We start from the raw sequence: 18,675 nt of genomic DNA on the forward strand, positions 1-18,675 counted from the left end.
GATAGTATAATGTAGGGTAGTTTGATCCTAGTAGGATAATAGGTCAGCACAACATCATGGGCCGAAGGGCCTGTACTGTGCTGTACTGTTCTATGTTCTATGTAAGTTCTAGACTCCCCCACAAGGCGAAGCATCCTCTCAGGATCTACCTTGTCAAACCTTCACAGATCTTTTAGATTTCAGCAAGATCACCTCTCATACTTCTATGCGCCAATGAATGTACACTCAGTTCATCCTTTCCACTTAAGACAATCCCTCCATTCCAGGAATCGGCTTAGTGAACCGTATAGGACCCCCCCCACCGGAGCGAGGAGTGCCAAAGGTGCAGTCTCTCCGATACCCTGTATGCTGTAACACAACTTCCCTAATTTTTAACATCCCACCTCTTTTCCTAATCAAGGCAAGCATTCCTTTGCATGCTAACATGTTGTGATTCATGTACAAGGGCAGCCATATCCTTCTGTACTGCAGCGTTCTGCAGTCTCTCTTCATTTAAATAATGTCATTTTTCTATTTTCCTGCCAGAACGAACAACCTCACATTTTCTCACATTACATCTATCTGTCAAATTTTTGCCCTCTCACCTAACCTATAGCTCTTAACATAATATTCATGTGCTCTACACAATTTGCTTTCCTAGCTATCTTTTGGGTTAGCTGGACTGCATGTTTGCACCAGCAGCTCAGGTTCAATTCCTGTACCAACTGAGATTCATAATAACTGTTTCTCAACGTTGTCTGAGGTATGTTGATCCTCCGGTTAAACTCACCACCAATCGTCTCTAGTGAGAGATCTCTGGTTCTCTGTGACTTTACTTTTGTTTCTGTGACATCAGCAAATTTGGCTATAACACAGTCAGTCACTAATACTGGTTGTAAATAGTTGAGGTCCAAGCACAGATCCATACAGCACACATGAGTTAAGACCCCTTTATTATGACTTTTTGTTTTGTGTTCGTCAGCCACTCTTTCATCCATGCTAACATAAAACCCCAAATATTATGAGCTCTTAATTTGTGTATTAATCTTTTAGTGGCATTTTATTGTCTCTTGTTCTGAGCAGCCTCGCCATTTGTTCCACTCATTCCTCATTCCCCTCTGTCAACCTCCTTTAAGTTCTAAAGAAGAGTCAATTGCACTCAAAACGTTAAATCTGTCTCTCTCACTCACTCTCTCCACAGATATTGCCAGACATCCTCAGTTTCTCCAACACTTTCTTTTTTTATTTCATTTTTAGTTTTGCCTCGTGCTGCTTCTTGTATGCCCTCCTGCAATCTCCATTGATTCAGAGTTGATCCCTTGGTTTGATGGTAATGGTAGAGTCGGGGATATGCCAGGCTATGAGGTTACAGATTGTGTCAGAGTACAGTACTGTGGAGAAGGATAGGGAAGATAGAGAACTTGGAGAAAGAGTGATATCTAGAAAAGTGTCCATGTTACAGAGAAGAAGGTACTGGACTCCTTAAAATACATAAAGGTGTGTAAATCCCTGGGACCTGATCAGGCGCACCCCAGAACTTTGTGGGAAGCTAGGGAAGAGATTGCAGGGCTCTTTGCTGAGATATTTGTATCATATAACCATGAGTGATGTGCTGGAAGACTGAAGGTTGGCTGAATTTATGTCATTATTTAAGAAAGGTGGTAAGGAAAAGCCAGGGTACTATAGACCAGTGAGCCTGACGTCAGTGGCGGGTAAGTTATTGGAGGGGATTCTGAGGGACAGGATTTACGTTTATTTGGAAAGGCAAGGACTGATTAGGGATAGTCAACACGGTGTTGTGCATGGGAAATTGTGTCTCACTGATGGAGATTTTTGAAGAAGTGACAAAGAAGAATCATGAAGGTAGAACAGTGGATGTTGTCTATATGGACTTCAAGGCATTCGACAAGGTTTGAAAGAGGAGACTGATTAGCAAAGTTAGATCACAGAATCTAGGCCATTTGCTACAAAATTGGCTTGAAGGTAGGAGGCAGAGGGTGGTGGTGGAGGATTGCTTTTCAGACTGGAAGCCTGTGATCAGCAGTGTGCTGCAAGGATTGGTCCTGGGTCCATTCCTTTTTGTCATTTACATGAATGATTTGAATGTGAATATAGGATGTATGGTTAGTAAATTTGCAGATTACACCAAAATTGGTGGTGTAGTAGATGGTGAAGAAGGTTACCTCAGAATATAATGGGATCTTGATCAGATGGGTAAATGGGCCAAGGAGTGGCAGATGGAGTTTAATTTAGATAAATGTGAGGTGCTGCACTTTGGTAAGACAAATCAGGGCAGGACTTGTACACTTAATGGTAAGGTCCTGAGGAATGCTGCTAAGCGCAGAGACCTTGGAGTGCAGGTTCATAGTTCCTTGAAAGTGGAGTTGCAGGTAGATGGTGTACTGAAGAAGGCTTTTGGTACACTTGCCTGTATTGGTCAGTGCATCCAGTATAGGAGTTGGGAGGTCATGTTGTGGCTATACTGGACATTGGTTAGGCCACTTTTGGAATACTGCATTCAGCTCTGGTCTTCGTGCTGGAGGAAGAATGTTGTGAAAGTTGAAACGTTTCAGAAAAGATATATAAGGATGTTGCCAGGATTGGAAGGTTTGAGCTATAGAGAGAGGCTGAATAGACTGGGGCTATTTTTCCTGGAGCATTAGAGACTCGAGGGTGACCATATAGAGGTTTATAAAATCATGAGGGGCATGGATTGGATAAATAGTCAAGATCTTTTCCCCAGGGTAGAGGATTCTAAAATTAGAGGACATAGGTTTAAGGTGAGAGGGAAAAGATTTAAAAGATACCTAAGGGGCAGCTTTTTCTCTAGAGGTTGGTGCGTGCATGGAATGATCTGCTAGAGCTGGTGGTGGAGGCTGGTACAACTACAATATTTAAAAGGCATCTGGATGGGTCTATGAATAGGAAGGATTTAGAGGGATGTGGCAGATGGGACTAGATTAATTTTGGATATCTGGTCGGCATGGATGAGTTGTCCCAAAGGGTCTGTTTCTGTGCTATACAATTCTATGACTCAATGACTCTGAGTGTTCAATGGTGGTAGGAGTGAAAGTTGAGGATGGAATCGAGCAGCCTTTGTGATTCTGTTTTTCAAGTTAGCCCCTCGCTGCTCACAGTCCCCCTGTAGGACTTCTTTCCTGTTCCTGCCTGTGAAGTTGATACCCACGAGGACAGGAAAAATGGATCCTGCCGTTCCCACTCCAAGTTCCACTTCAGGCCTGAGAGCTATCCTTGATACTGGTCGGCAACACTGATCTGTCACACTAGGCTGCAAAGAATTGATTCTAGAACCCAAACTATACTGATCCCGTACTACAGCTACATTCCTTTTCACTCTGCCCGTTTGAATGTATCCTTCCCCACAGCACTGTGTTTGCTCCTTCTCCCTGCAGCCCCAGCTGCAAGAATCTGAAACCTGTTGGGAAAATGAGGGGCTGAGGCTGCTCCACTGCTATCATCTGAATCCCCACACCAGCCTCATTTATAATCACACCAAAGCCTGATCATTAGTCCAATTCCAAAGTACCTGATCTAAGTGGTGTGACTGCTCTCTGGAACAAAAAACATCCACTCTGGAACACAACTCCCTGATGCATCACAGTGTCCGAAGCTCAGAGTCCTCCTCATCAACTCTGAAAGAGGTTCCTTGGCCTGCAGACACCTGACTCTAGATGACGTTGTTGTGATCCCCCTGGTATATGAATCTAAGACAGACGGAATGAGCTCCACATTAAATTTTGCTCATAAATTAGATGCCTTTTCTCCAGAGACTTGACCATTCATCTGTATACCCACTTTTTAGTATTGTAGAATCTTATAGCAAAGAAGCCTTTTGGCCCATTGCACTTGTGCTAGCTCTTTGTAAAAAAAAAAATAGATCCAATTGGTTCATCTTCTGCTCTTTCTCTGTCCCCCTGCAAACTCCAAACCCTCCCCCCAATCTCAAGAAAGAAGGTTATTATTGGATTTGTTTCTATTCTCTCTCTTGCAGCGCTTTCCAGATCACAAGTCCTCATTGTGTAAAAGAAAAGATCACCTCTGACTCTGCCAATTATCTAAACTCTGTCCTCTGGTTACTGATCTTCCTGCCAAAGGAAATAATCTCTACATGATTTTACAATCCATGATTGGATCTCCCCTTCAGCTTCTGCAGTCTGTCTACATTCACTGAAGTCCTTCTTCATTCCTAACATTCTGTTAAATCCCTTCCTCACTCACTCTGAGGCCATGAAAAGCTTCCCAGAATTGGACATGGTTCTCCTGCCCAGGCACCAAAATCAGAATTAATGTAGAAACATTCTTAAAGAAAAGAAACACACCTTAAAATCTTCTGGTTATTAGTCTTCGGACAGTGGACTAATTGTCCTCAGTTATTCTATCAAAACCATCCATCAGTGACTGCAACCACACAATGTATAGACTGTGCCAGACCAAGACCTTTACATCAAAGAGGAGTGTGTTTATTAGGTGAATGGCCTTCCCTGGTGCATGCTAATTGTCTGGTCCTCTTCTCAGACCTGATCAACATCCCTGCACCCCCAGGGAACATGTAAGGAGTTTAAACTGCAAAGAACGAGTGGTAACGAGTTACTGTGCTACTTTCTTTTCAGCTTCCTTGGTTACAGACATTTTATGCTGGACTTGGAGCTCTCGTCTTCACCATGGTAAAGAAGTTAAATATTTTTCTTCTTCAATCTACAGTGCACAAGTTGGGTTTGAGAAGCCAAGATGATGAATTGCAGTTTGCTTGACTGTTGTCTTGTCCTGTTTCAGAGGATTGGTTGGTGAAAGGTTCCACTACCAGCGCAAAGATCTTTGTTCCTTACACAGGGATGTGGGCAAACTGGGAGATATTAGGATGCTTTCAAGCTGTAGATGGGAATATGAGGATTGTTGAAGAGAGTCATACTGTCAAAGCAGTTCTTCTTGGACTCATTAGAGCCCCCACCTCCTGCAGAGGACCAGCCCTTCAGATGGAGCTTCCTGTAAGAAGGCCCCACCCACTGCAGGTAAAAGGAACTTGTCTGGACATAGTGCTCTTTTTAGTTAAATGAAAACTTGGGGGACACTGATTTTGTGTGTAATAGGGATACATCAGTCAGAGTCAACTTGTCTGTTGGTATTTATAACAGTTTTTGTTGTATCTGTTCCCTGATGTAATCTCCACGATATAGCTTTCACCAGAGTCCACTTGCCAGACATTAAGCACTCTGTTTCTGTAGAAATTGTTGTTCCCTTTGAAATTTGTTATTTTTGCTTCTGTCCTGATGAGTGCAAGATGAACAGCTTGACAATATGTCATTTTTTTCCAGCAATACTTCAGATTGGAAAGTAGGAAACTCTGTGAGTGAGGAACTCCATTGCAGTTCTGGTCACAGCCACCTAAAGCACTGTGTCTAGTTTGTTTTCATTCATGGGACGTGGGCATCACTAATGGCCAGCTTTATTGCCTGTCCCTAGTTGCCCTTCAGAAGATGGTGGTGAATGGCGTTCTTGAACCACTGCTGTCCATGTAGTACATCTACAATGCCCTTAGGGAGAGAGTTCCAGGATTTTGACCCAACAACACTGAAGGAATGGCAATAAATATTTCAAACTCAGGAAAGTATGGGGTTGATGGGGCACTTTTGTTTGGTAGTGGTGTTCTCATGTACTTGCTGATTTGTCCTTGTAGGTGGTAGGGCTTGCAGGTTTGGAAGGTACTGACTAAAGAGTCTCAGTGAATTTCTGCAGTGCATCTTGTAGATGGTACACACTACTGCTACAGAGTGTCAGTGGTGGAGGGAGTGGATGGTTATGGATGGGATGCCAATGAAGCAACTGTTTTGTCCTGGATTGTTTACTTTTATTCATTTCATGGATGTGCATATCACTGGCTAGGCCAGCAATCATTGCCCAGAGGGCAGTTGAGAGTCAACCACATTACTGTGGGTCTGGAGTCAAGTGTAGGCCACACCAGATAAAGGTGACAGCTTCCTTCCTTAAAGGACATAAAGGACCCAGATGGGTTTTTCCTGACAATCAACAAGAACTTCATGGCAGACCTAGGTCTCCGGATTAATAGTCCAGCAATAATATAACTAGGACCATCGCTGCCCCTTAAAGTATCAAGCTTCTTGAGTGTTGGAGCTACGCCCATCCAGGCAAGTGAGGAGTATTCCATCACACTCCTGACTTGTGCCTTGTAGATGGTGGACAGGCTTTGGGGAGTCAGGAGGTGAGTTACTTGCTCCTGGATTCCTAGCCTCTGACTTGTTCTTGTAACCAGTCTATGGCTAATTCACTTCAGTTTCTGGTCAATGGTAACGTTGATAGTGGGGGATTCAGTAATAGTAGTGCCACTGACTGTCAAGAGATTCGTGCCTGGCATTTGTGTGGCACGAATATTACAAGCCTGGATATTGACCAGATCTTGCTGCAATTGAACGTGGACTGTTGTCGTGAAAGGTGCTGAACATTGTGCAATCACCAGCGAACAGCCCCACTTCTGACCTTATTATGAAGGGAAGGTCATTGATGAGCAGGTTAAGAAGGTTGGACTTAGGACTCTAGCCTGAGGAACTCTTGCAAAAACGTCCTGGAGTTGAAATGACTGACGTTCAACAACCACAACCATCTTCCTATGTGCCAGGTATGATCTGATTTGATTTCTTATTGTCAGATGTACTGACATACAGTGAAAAGTACTGTTTTGTGTGCTAACCAGACATACTATACCTTCCCTAAGTACATCAGGGAAATAGAACAGCGTATGGAATATAGTGTTACAGCTGCAGAGAAGATACAGAGAAAGATCAGCTCTAATATACGAGAGATCCATTCATAAACCTGATAACAATAGGGAAGAAGCTGAAGTCTCCATCATGATGGCAGCAGGGTAGGACTCCTGAGCCCAGGGCTCATCCACTCCATCTGCTTTTAGTTTTGTTTCTTTTCTTTTTTCTCTTGTTTTTCCTTTTCTTCTCTTTTACTTACCCTTTGCCCACTTACTGAGAAGTGTTCAGACAGCAAAGACAGTGGCAAGTTAGCCTAGTGTGGACCTGTGCTGGAGGAGAGCGGGCCTGGCATGGAGGGGAGAACGAGCCCAGTGCTGAGGGAGCAGGGGAGACATCAAATCCTTACTTACTTTTGCAGGATGAGATTGGAACTCCGGAATCAGCGGCTGCTACATTGGTGAGGTAGGCCCAGTGGCGAAAGATGGTGCCTGAGGATCAGCAACTTCGTAATTGGGTTGGGCATTGGCTGCAGTGAAGCAATATTAGGTTGACATTGAGGTGGCTCTGAACTCAAATGTAGATGGTCTTCTATTTAAGCTATATCTTTTCATTTTCTTGTTATTTTCAAAACTACCAAAATGATGCCGTATCATGGTGACGAATGAAAGCTTTTCACTGTATTTTATTGTATTTCACACTGTAAAATACACGTGACAATAAAATCATTCAAGTCAGGCTGTTTTTGAATGTGTTATAGGGTCATAGAGATACACAGTACTGAGACAGACCCTTCGGTCCAACTCGTCCATGCTGACCAAAAATCCTATATAAATCTAGTTCCATTTGCCAGCATTTGGACCATATCCCTCTAAACCCTTCCTATTCATATACCCATCCATATGCCCTTTAAATGTTGTAATTGTATCAGCCTCCACCATTTCCTCTGGCAGCTCATTCCATGCACGCACCACTCTCTACGTGAAAATGTTGTCCCTTTGGTCCCTTTTATATTTTTCCCCTCTCGCCTTAAACCTATGCCCTCTAGTTTTGGGTACCCCCACCCTGAGGAAAAGACTTTGTCTTTACCCTATTGAAGCCCCTCATGATTTTATAAACCTCTATAAGGTCACTCCTCAGCCTCCGGCACTCCAGGGATAATAGCCCCAGCCTATTCAGCCTCTACCTCCAACCCTGGCAGCATCCTTGTAAATCTTTTTTGAACCTTTTCTAGTTTTAAAACATCCTTCCTATAGGAGGGAGACCAGAATTATAAGCAGTACTCCAAAACTGGCCAATGTCCTGTACAGCCGCAACATGACTTCCCAACTCCTATACTCAGTGCACTGACCAATAAAGGCAAGCATACCAAACACCTTCTTCACTATCCTATCTACCTGCGAATTCACTTTCAAGGAACTATGAACGTGTGCTCCAAAGTCTCTTTGTTCAGCAACACTCCCCAGGCCCTTACCATTAAGTATTTAAGTCCTGCCCTGATTTGATATGTGTTTCCAAACTTTTGTATCTTCTGCCTGTTGGAAGAGGGTGGAAGAGAGTATAACTGGGGTGGGCCAGGTCATTGATTATGTTTGCTGCTTTTCCGAGGCAGTGGGAAGTGTAGACAGAATCAATGGATGGAAGGCTAGTTTTCGTGATAGACTGGGCTGCATTCTCAACTCTCTGTAATTCCTTGCAGATTTGGGCAGAGGAGTTGCCAAACCAAGCTGGGGTACATCTGGACAGCATGTTTTCTATGGTGCATCTGTAAAAACAGTCTTAATGGACATTTTGAATTTCCTTAGCCTTCTGAGGAAGTAGAGTACTTTCTTTACTGTAGCATTGACGTGGATGGACAAGGACATTTTGTTGGTGACATTTGCTCCTAGGAGCTTGAAGCTCTCAACTACTTCCACCTCACCACCATCAAGACAGACGCGGGGATGTCCACCACTCCACTTCCTGAAGTCGATGACCAGCTCTTTTGTTTTGCTGACATTGAGGGAGAGATTGTTGTCTTTATACCACCGTGCCATTAAGCTGTCTCTGTCTCATCATTGTTTCAGATCTGACCCACTACAGTGATGTCATCAGCAAATTTGTAAATGGAGTTAAAGCTGAATTTGCTCACACAGTCATGAGTATATAAGGAGTATAATAAAGGGCTGAATATGCAGCCTTCTGGGGCACCAGTGTTGAGGATTATAATGGAGGAGGTGTTGTTTCCTATCCTTACTGATTACGGTCTACAGGTCAGGAAGTCGAGGATCCAGTTGCAGCGGGGATCAGCAGAGTCCTAGATCTTGGAGTTTGGAGATGAATTTTGTTGAAGTGATGGTGTTAAAGGCAGAGCTAAAGCCAATAAACAGGAACGGAAACAACTGCAAATGCTGGAACTCAGAAGCATAATCAGAAATTGCTGGAAAAGCTCAGCTGAGTTCTCAGAACTCTGAGTTCTGAGGACGGGTCACTGGACCTGAACCGTTAACTCTGCCAGACCTGCTGAGCTTTTCCAGCAATTTCTGTTTGTATTGCCAATAAATAGGAGTCTGATATAGGTATCATTGTTATCCAGATGTTCCAGAGATGAGTGTAGGGCCAGGGAGATGGTGTCTGCTGTGGATCTATTGCAACAGTAGGCAAATTGTCATGGATTGAGGCAGTCTGGGAGGCTGGAGTTGATGTGTATCAATACTAACCTGTCAAAACACTTCATAATGATAGATGTCAGAGCTACAGGGATGGATGTCAAAGCTACCTTAAGGTAGTCCTTTTTCTTTGGCACTGGAATGATAGTGGTCATCTTGAAGCAGGTGGAAATCTTGCATGATAGTGAGGAGAGGTTAAAGATGTCTGCAAATACTGCCACTGTGTGGTCTGCACAGGATCTGAGTGCACGGCCAGGAACTCCATCTGGGCCTTTTGCTTTCTGTGGGTTCACTCTCAAGAAGGCCAATCCGACATCTGCAGCAGTGACTGTGGATGCAGGTGCATCCGAGACTGTCAGGCAGGTAATACCATTTCACTGACCTTCTGCTCAAAATGGGCATAGAATGCATTTAGTCCACTGGGGGAGATGCTTTGTTGCCAGCGCTTCTACTCGACTTCACTTTCTAGTCTGTTATATCATGTAAGCCTCATCACAGTCGACGAGTGTTTATCTGGTTAGTATGGGACCCTATTGTCTCTTGCTGGCTCTGATGGCTTTGCAAAGATCATTTCTAGATTTTCTGAATGGGTTAGGACCAACCTACTTGATCGCCTCAGTCCTGGACTTCAGCAGGGAGTTGATCTCCCAATTCCTCCATGGTTTCCGGTTGGGGGAACACTCGGATTAACTTCTTTGGCAAACGGTTCTCTGCACACTTACTGATGAAGTCTGTGACGGTACTAGCATACTCAGGTTGGCCACTGAGTTCTTGAATATGGAGCAGTCGGCCGATTCCAAGCAGTCACATAGCCACCTGTCTGTTACCTCAGTCCAGCACTGCATGACATTCTGTACTAGATCCTCATGCTTCAGTTTCTGCTTTAAGCTGGGAGAAGGATCACAGCCTTATGGTCTGATTTACCAAAATGCGAGCGGGGAATGGAGCAGGAGGCGTCTTTGATGGTTGTGTAGCAGTGGTCCAGGCTGTTTGGGCCTCTGGTGGGACAGGAAACGTGTTGATGGTATCTTGGTAACACACCAGGTTGAAGTCACCAGCTACGATGAAAAAGGCTTTGGGGTATTCCAACCCATGGCTATTTATAGTGGTTTATATTTCATCAGGTGCGCCCTTCACTTCCACGTGGGTTGGGCTGTCAGGAAAGCAGAAGTGAACTTATGCAGCAGGTAGTAGGGATGGCACTTCATTGTTAGATATTCTAAGTTTGGGGAGCAGTAATTCACCAGGGTCATCATGTCTGAGCACCAGGCAGACCCCTCCACCCTTTGCCTTACCCAAGGACACTGTGCAGTCCATTCAGTGAATTGAGAAGTCTTCAGATTGTAAGGCACAGTCTGGTGAAGCAGGAGTGAGCCCTGTCTCTGTAGAGCACATAGCAGTCTCTCAGTTCCCTTTGGTAGGTGAATCAAACTTTAAATTTGTCCAGCTTGTTTTCAATGGCTTGGACATTTACCAGGAGTATGTTGGGGAGAGGGGGGGAAGAAGCAGCTTGAAGCTTGAAACTGCATTATTTCAGTCTCACTTGCAGGCCAACACATCTCCCACATTTTGTGGGTAAGTGGCTGCTTCTTTTCGGGCCCTGGAATCACTATGGATAGTCTGCTGTTCTGGAAAGTAAGTGGGTGCGTCCAGTGGGGACCTGAGCACTGGTTGCTGCCTCAGGCACTCCAGAGTGTCTTGTTCTCAGTCTGGTCAAGCCTCTGTGTCAGATCTGCATGTGGTCCGGAAAGACATCGGATCCACTCCACAGCGTCAGTTCATCGATCAGCATCCAGGTCAGGCCTTTGCGAAGCTGCTAAGTGGCTGGTCACTTCATTGTTGTGGTCCTGGTTCCAGCATCAGCAGTCGGGCTCTGTTGGTTCATGCAGTCGGGCTCTCCAGGAGGCCCTGATCTTTGTAAGGTCAGATCCCATTGGTTGTTTTTGGAGGTAGTAAAATCGCCAGACCAGTATGTAGACTTAAGAAAACATTGTTAGTAATTCTGCAGACTTACAATTGAGATTGAAAAGAGTAGATCAGTTATAAAAGATGAAGGGATGATCTGTATAGGACACCTCGCAAAGTGTCGTCTTGCTCCAGCACCATCTCGGAGTCCAACCATTGGAAAATTTGCTCCCGATACCCATTGATTTCAGTTTTGCTAGGGTTCTGTAATGCCACACTCTGTCAAATGCAGCTTTGATGTCAAGGGCTGTCACTCTCACCTCCCCTCATGTTCATATAAATAGCAGAATCAGAATTCAGAAGGGCCACAGGATGGAAATACATTGCCATTCCACACTGGTGTTGGGGGTCAGGTACATAGTAGTGGAAGGAGGGATAATCTTTGATAATATTGGTTGGTTAGGGTATGGATTATTGCGTCTCAGGCACAGAAGGAGTATATCGGTCCAGTGGATGGGAACATCGGATCCCGGGGAAGGGTAAGTTGTTTGAGAGTCTGAAAATGTGAGAATCGTAGAAACACAGAATATTGGAGCAGAAGTAAACCATTCAGCTTGTTGAACCTGTGCCATTATTCAGTATGATCATGGCTGATCATCCAACTCAAACCCTTTTCCCACTTTCTCCCCATACCCTTTGATTCCTTTAGCCCTAAGAATTATATTACATCTTCCTTGAAAGTCTTCATTGTTTGGGCCTCAGCAGTTTCCTGTAGTGAAGAATTCCACAAGCTCACCACTCTCTGGGTGAAGAGATTTCTCCTCAGCTGTAAAAGTTCTACCTTGTATCCTTTGGTAAACCTTTGCTGCATTCCATTCATAGCCAGAACACCCTTCCACAGATGAAAACTGCACACAGTACTCCAGTTGTGATCTTACTAAGGCCTGTACAATTACAGCAAGACTTCCCTGCACCTGAACTTGAATCTCTTGATATGAAGGCCTACATACCATTTGCCACCTTCACTACCTACAGCAGCTGTGTGCTTACATTCAGTGAGTGGCGTATGAGGATATCCAGATCTCATTGCACGTCCCCATTTCCCAATCTATGGTCATTCAGATAATAACCTCCTCTCTCTATGTGCTACCAAAATGGATAACCTCATATTTATCCACGTTATACTGCATCTACCATTCACTCAACTTCCCAAATCACACTGAAGCTTCTCTACATTCTTGTCACAGTTCACCCTCCCGACCAGCTTAGTGTCATCAAACGTGGAGATATGTTGGGTAGTTTCCTCATCTTCATCATTGCTGTATTTTGTAATAGCTGGTGTCTAAACACTGATCCCTGTGGTAGCCCACTAGTCACTTGGAAAAAGGACTGTTTATTCCTACTCTTTGTTTCTTGTTTGCCAACCTGTTTCCAAACCATCTCAGAGGATTGTCCCAGTCCCATGCGGTTTAATGTTGCACGCTAAACTTTTGGGGACCTCATTGAAAGCCTTCTGAAAATCCAAGTAAACCACATCCACTGGCTCTGCCCCCACCTCCACTTATCAACTCCCCAACCTATCACTGGCTGCATCCTTAGTGGGAGTTAGTGGGAAATGTTGATAGGGATTTATGGTCGCAGTTTAATAGTTATAGGATGTTGGGTATTTAATAGTTGAAATTTTCTTAATAATTACTTAACCAACTGCTGTGGAATCCTCCAAATTAAATAGATACTCACAGAGGGTTCCAAGTATGCAGAGATTCCCCAACTGAACTGTCAATTTCCAAGACAATTCCTTCAGTCTGCACAGCCCCCAAGCAAAACTCCCATCCATGCTGGAAGAACAACTGAACAAAGAACAGTAAACCAGAGGAACAGGCCCTTTGGCCCTCCAAGCCTGTGTTGACACATTTTGCCCTTCCATACTAAAACTGTCTCACTTACAGGATCTGCATCCCTCTATTCCCTTCCTATTCATGTATTCGTCCAGGTGCTTCTTGAACGCTGCTGCTGTGTCTGCTCCCACCACCACCTCTAGCAGCAGATTCCAGGCACTCACCACCCTTTGTATGAAAATCCTGCCTCGCACACCTCTTTTAAACTCCCTCAACCCCACCTTGAACGTATGTCCCCTAGCAATTAACCTCTCCACCTTGGGAAAAAGCCTCATACTTTTGACTCTATCCATGCTATTCACAATCTTTTAAACTTGTATCAGGTCGCTCCTCAACCTCCTGTGTTCCAGGGAAAATAAAACCTAGTGTATCCAAACTTTCTTCATAGCTAAAATCCCCCATACCAGGCAACATCCTGGTAAATGTTTTCTGTACTGTCTCTGAAGTATCCACATCCTTCATATAGTGTGGTGACCAGACTGTATGGAATATTCCAAGTGTGACCTAACCAAAGTTCTGGCCATCTGAAAATTTGGGCCTTAATCTATTGTGAAGTAATAGGGGCTTCCTGTGGTCAGATATTGCTGCATAAACTCTAGTCTTTCTCTGTGAATGACATGAAAAATCAACCTTGGCTACTAAACAGGAGGGGTTCAGACTAGTGAAAATTAATGCACTCTTCGACATCAGATATCAGGAAGTCTATCTTTCCGAAGACTAGGAAGTGTATGGTTGATTAGGGCTGAGTCAGAACAACTTCATCAAAGAGAGATCATATCTGAAAAATCTGCTAGAATTGAGGTACTGAGGAAGTTTGACAAAGGAGGCAGTGCATGTGATCTATTTGGATTTCCAGAAGGTCTTTAGCAAGGTGCTACACTGGAGACTGTGAAATAAGATAGGAGCCCATGGCATTATGGGCAAGGTACTGGCATGAAGAGAGGATTAGCTGACTGGCTGAAGGCAGAATGGGGAACAAAAGGGTTTTTCTCAGGATGGCAGCCAGTGACTAGCGGAGTTCTACAGGGGTCAGTGCTGGGACAACAACTATTTATGTTATACATTAATGATCTGAATGAAAGAACTGAGGGCATTGTTGCTAAGTTTGCAGATGATACAAAGATAGGTGGAGGACAGGTAGTGTTAAAGAGGCAGGGAGGCTGCAGAAGACTTGGACAGGCTAGGAGAATGGGCAAAGGAGTAGCAAATGGAATACAATATGGGGAAGTGTGAGGTTATGCAGTTTGGTAAGAAGAATAGAGGCTTAGACTATTTTCTAAATGAGGAAAGGCTTCAGAAATTTGAAATTCTCTTAAGGTTAACATGCAGGATCAATTGGCAGTTAGGAAGGCAAATGCAATGTTGGCATTCATTTCAAGAGGGCTAGAATACAAGAGCTGAGGCTATACAAGGCTCTGGTAAGACCACATTTGGCATATTGAGAGGAGTTTTGGGCACGTATTTAAAGAAGAATGTGCTGGCCCTGGAAGGGTCCAAAGGAGGTTCACAGGACTGATCCCAGGGATGAAGGGCTTGCCACATGAGGAAAGGTTGAATTTCTTGGGTCTGTATTCTATGCAGTTTAGAAGTTGAGGGAGAAATCTCGGTGAAACATACAGAATACTGAGAGGCCTTAATAGTGTGGACGTGGACATTGCCACAGAACGCTGTGGAGGCCAAGTCATTAAGTGTCTTTAAGCCAGACATAGATAGGTTCTTGATTAGTGAGAGGATCAAAGGTTACAGGAGAAAGCAGGAGAATGGGGTTGACAAATGTCATCCATAATCGAATTGCAGAGCAGATTTGATGCACTTAATGGCCTAATTCTGCTCTTGTATCTCATGGTTTAAGTTGTGAGCACTTGGACTGGACATAAATCCCTTCTTGGGATTTAGATTAAGAAATACTTAGGTGCAGTGATTATGTTATGAGATGTGGTGGTCTATAGTTTTTCTGGTTAGTACGTTTATAGACAATACCAAAATTGGTAGCACAGTAGATAGTGAAGAAAGTTTTCTAAGATTACAAAGGGATCTTGATCAAATGGGTCAATGGGCTGAAAAATGCCAGATGAAGTTCAATCTGAATAAATATTAGGTATTGCATTTTGGTACAAAAGGGGTAGGGCTTATACAATTAATGGTAGGGCCTTGGGTACTGTGTAGAACAGGGACCGAGCAGTGCGGGTACATAATTCTTTGAAGTTTGCATCACATATAGACAGGGTGGTTCAAAAGGCATTTGGCACACTTGCCTTCATTGCTCAGTCCTATGAGTATAGTAGTTAGGAAGTCAAGTTGAGGTTCTATGGGTCATTGGTGAGGCCTCTTCTGGAATAGTGTGTCCAGTTCTGGTCGGTCCCAGTTATAGGAAGGATATTATTAAGCTGGAGAGAGTTCAGAAGAGATTTACAAGCATGTTGCCGGGTATAGAAGGTTTGAGTTATAAAGGAAGGCTGGATAAGCTGGGACGTTTTTCACTGGAGTGTAGGAGGTTGAGAGACAACCTGATAGAAGTTTATAAGGTACAGATAGAGTTTCATGGTAGTTATCTTTTTGCTAGGATGGGGAATTTCAAGACTAGGGGGCACATTTTTAAGGTGAGAGGAGAGATTTTTTAAAAATGGTAATTTTTTTACAGAATGTGGTTCACACGTGGAATGAACTACCTGAAGAAATGTGTGGAGGGATATAGGCCAGGAGCAGGTATGTGGGACTAGTTTAGTTTGGGATTCTATTCGAAATGGACTGGTTGGACGGAAGGGTCTGTTTCCTTGCAGTATGACTCTATGGTAAATGGAGAATTCGCACAATAGCCTGCCTTTTCAATAAGGATTTTGAGACTTTTTTGTGTAAGTTGTGTTAATGGACATTACATTCTTTTTGTTGTACTTTATGATTACCTTCCTACATTTCTGTCACAGTTCCTGGCTTATGATACACAGCTTCTCCTGGGGAACAAGCGCTACTCTCTGAGTCCGGAAGAACATGTGTTTGGAGCACTCTGTCTGTACACAGACATCATCTACATCTTTATGTTTCTCCTCCAGCTGTTTGGAAGTCGGGATTGAGCAGCTTTAGGCTCCTGCCCAATGATTTTATATAATCCTTTAAGCTGCACTCAATTTTTGTTCTATCTTTACAATGTTTTCAAGCAGCCACTAACCTCCTCCCTGAAACCCCATCCATCTATGAGATCAGTGATCATTTCTATTGCTTTTATTCAATTCTCCGACCTTGAATGAGTAATATTAAAAATTTTAGTCTCTCAAAGTGTGATATACAGAGCTTCCCTGAGCTGGAATGTTCCTGGGAAAGCACACTGAGAAGCTTCTCTCTAATTTGACCCTACAACCCTCACTCTGTTGTAACTTAAGCTTTAAATGTAGAAAGCATGTAACAACCCAGTTCCATTCCATCCACAGTGATGCTGACGGATGCTTGGTAGACACTTTCTCTGATGTATCAAAGTGGTCTATTCGACACGAGTAGGCATCAAAACCGCACATTCCCTCTAAGGGGCTATCCAAGGGTGAGCACTTCGGCGGATTTTCTCCATCTCCTTACTAGCCGTCATTCTCCGTACCTCCCTACAGACTAGAGAGCATGACCTCAGCAGATCACTTCCCCTTGTTTTTTTTTAACAATCAAAACCGATTTTGGTTTCACTGTACTTTGTGTTGTGTAAAGTATGTCCCAGGCACAATTGTCAGTCTGGATAAATTTTACCTGTGTTCAGCTTCAAATAGATAGTTATGTATTTTGGGTCTGGCTGGCAGGTTTACCACACATAAAAGGCAGCAAAATCTTATTAAGTCCCTATATGATTTCACTGCATGCTGTTTCTTGTTCTCTAATCAACAGTTGTGCCTGTCCTGTCACCAACTCAATTACACCAAGTCTGTGGTAGTGATTCCCATATCCCTGTTATGCAACAGAGTTGGCAGCAGCCAAGTGCTGATGTATTGTGGCATATTTCAGCGTTAGTCTCACTCGCTCTGCCACCTCCAACTCCACTGCATCATCCAGTACCCAGTGTGTAGGCTGCAGCACTAGCAATTCAGCCATGCTTACTATTGCTAATACGTGCGGTACTTTCCTCTTTGATGTCAGGCTGGCCCAGTGTGCAAAGTCAGTAGCCTTAGCTCACCAATGACTGAAGGATCCACTAAGCAGGTTCTCTCCATATTCTGTTTATACTGAGGCAGCCTCTGTCCTTGAAACTCACTTTCAGTGAAAAGTATAACTGAATAAAAATAGGTAAATGGCCTTTCAAAACAAGGATAGAATTTCAGGCAGCGTATTAATGTGAAACCTGTGACAGTATTTTCTAAATATCTGCAATCTTTGTGCTCTTTGAATTAAAATTGTTACTGCCTTTCAATTTGTCTGGAAGCTGTCTCCTTTTAGTAAATGCAATGATAATAACTCACAGCAAGAGGCCACTCAGCCCACTGTTTCTGTAGCAGCTCTTTGAAACAGATAGCCAATTAATCCCAAATGTTGCCCGTTCTTTTCGCAGGGCTGTTCAAACATTCTTCCCGAACATTAGCACTGCTGCCTCACAGCGTCTGGAACCCAGAATCAATTCCACCCTTGGGCAACCGTCTGTGTGGAGTTTAGACATTCTCCCCGTGTCTGCGTGGGTTTCCTCCAGATGCTCTGGAATCCCCCCACAGTCCAAAGATGTGCAGGCTAGGTGGATTGGCCATGCTAAATTGCCCATAGTGTTCAGGGATGTATAGATTAGGTGGGTTATAGGGGAATCGGTCTGGGTGGGATGCTCTGAGGTCGGTGTGGACCTGTTGGGTCGTAGGGCCTGTTTCCACACTGTAAGGATTCTATGATTTCTATGATTTATCTTATTCCCTTGTGACAACTATTGAATTCGTTTCCACCATCCTTTCAAGCAGCTTCTTCCATCAAAATATATTTTCTTTTTAATTCGTTCACAGGATGAAGGTCAGTGGCTAGGCTAGCATTTATTGACAATTCCGAATTCAGAGGGCAGTTAAAGCATCAGCCACATAGCTGTTGGTCTGGAGTCACATGTAGACGAGACCAGGTAAAGGTAGCAGATTTCTGTCGCTAAAAGGCAATACTGAGCCAGATGGGTTTTTATAACAACTGGCAACTATTTCATTTTCATCGTTAGACTCTTAATTCCAGATTTTTATTGAATTCAAATCCCACCATTTGCTACAGAGGGATTTGAACCCAGAATTGTCTCTGGATTAGAACCCAGAATAGTCTCTGGATTAATAGTCTAGATGATAATACCACTAGGCCAACATCTCTGCACATCAGTTGCTGACCTGCCACAAGAAACAAACCTCGTAATTTTGAGAATACGTTATATCTCCCCTTAAATTTTCTGCTCCAATGAAAACAATCCCAGCTTCTCCAATCTCTCAAGTCCTTTACGTACCATTCTGATAACTCACCACCGCACCCTTTCCAAGAATGGGAACAAGGGCTGCAAATGTAGCTCCTTTCCTTTCCTCAACAACT

General features: G+C 43.7%; 1 protein-coding gene across 1 annotated transcript in view; it reads left to right on the forward strand.

Moving 5' to 3' along the window:
• faim2a (Fas apoptotic inhibitory molecule 2a) overlaps nt 1-17,548 on the forward strand; it is a 48,157-nt gene extending 30,609 nt beyond the window's left edge. Inside the window, exons 12-13 of the mRNA XM_048595719.1 lie at nt 4,611-4,664; nt 16,089-17,548. Of these exons, the coding sequence (XP_048451676.1) occupies nt 4,611-4,664; nt 16,089-16,235 (201 nt within the window). The 3' untranslated portion in view covers nt 16,236-17,548. The remainder of the gene's footprint in view (nt 1-4,610; nt 4,665-16,088) is intronic.
• The last annotated feature ends 1,127 nt before the right edge of the window (nt 17,549-18,675 follow it).

This window comes from Rhincodon typus, chromosome 4 (genome assembly GCF_021869965.1).
Source record: "Rhincodon typus isolate 14 chromosome 4, sRhiTyp1.1, whole genome shotgun sequence".
Lineage (NCBI taxonomy): Eukaryota > Metazoa > Chordata > Chondrichthyes > Orectolobiformes > Rhincodontidae > Rhincodon > Rhincodon typus.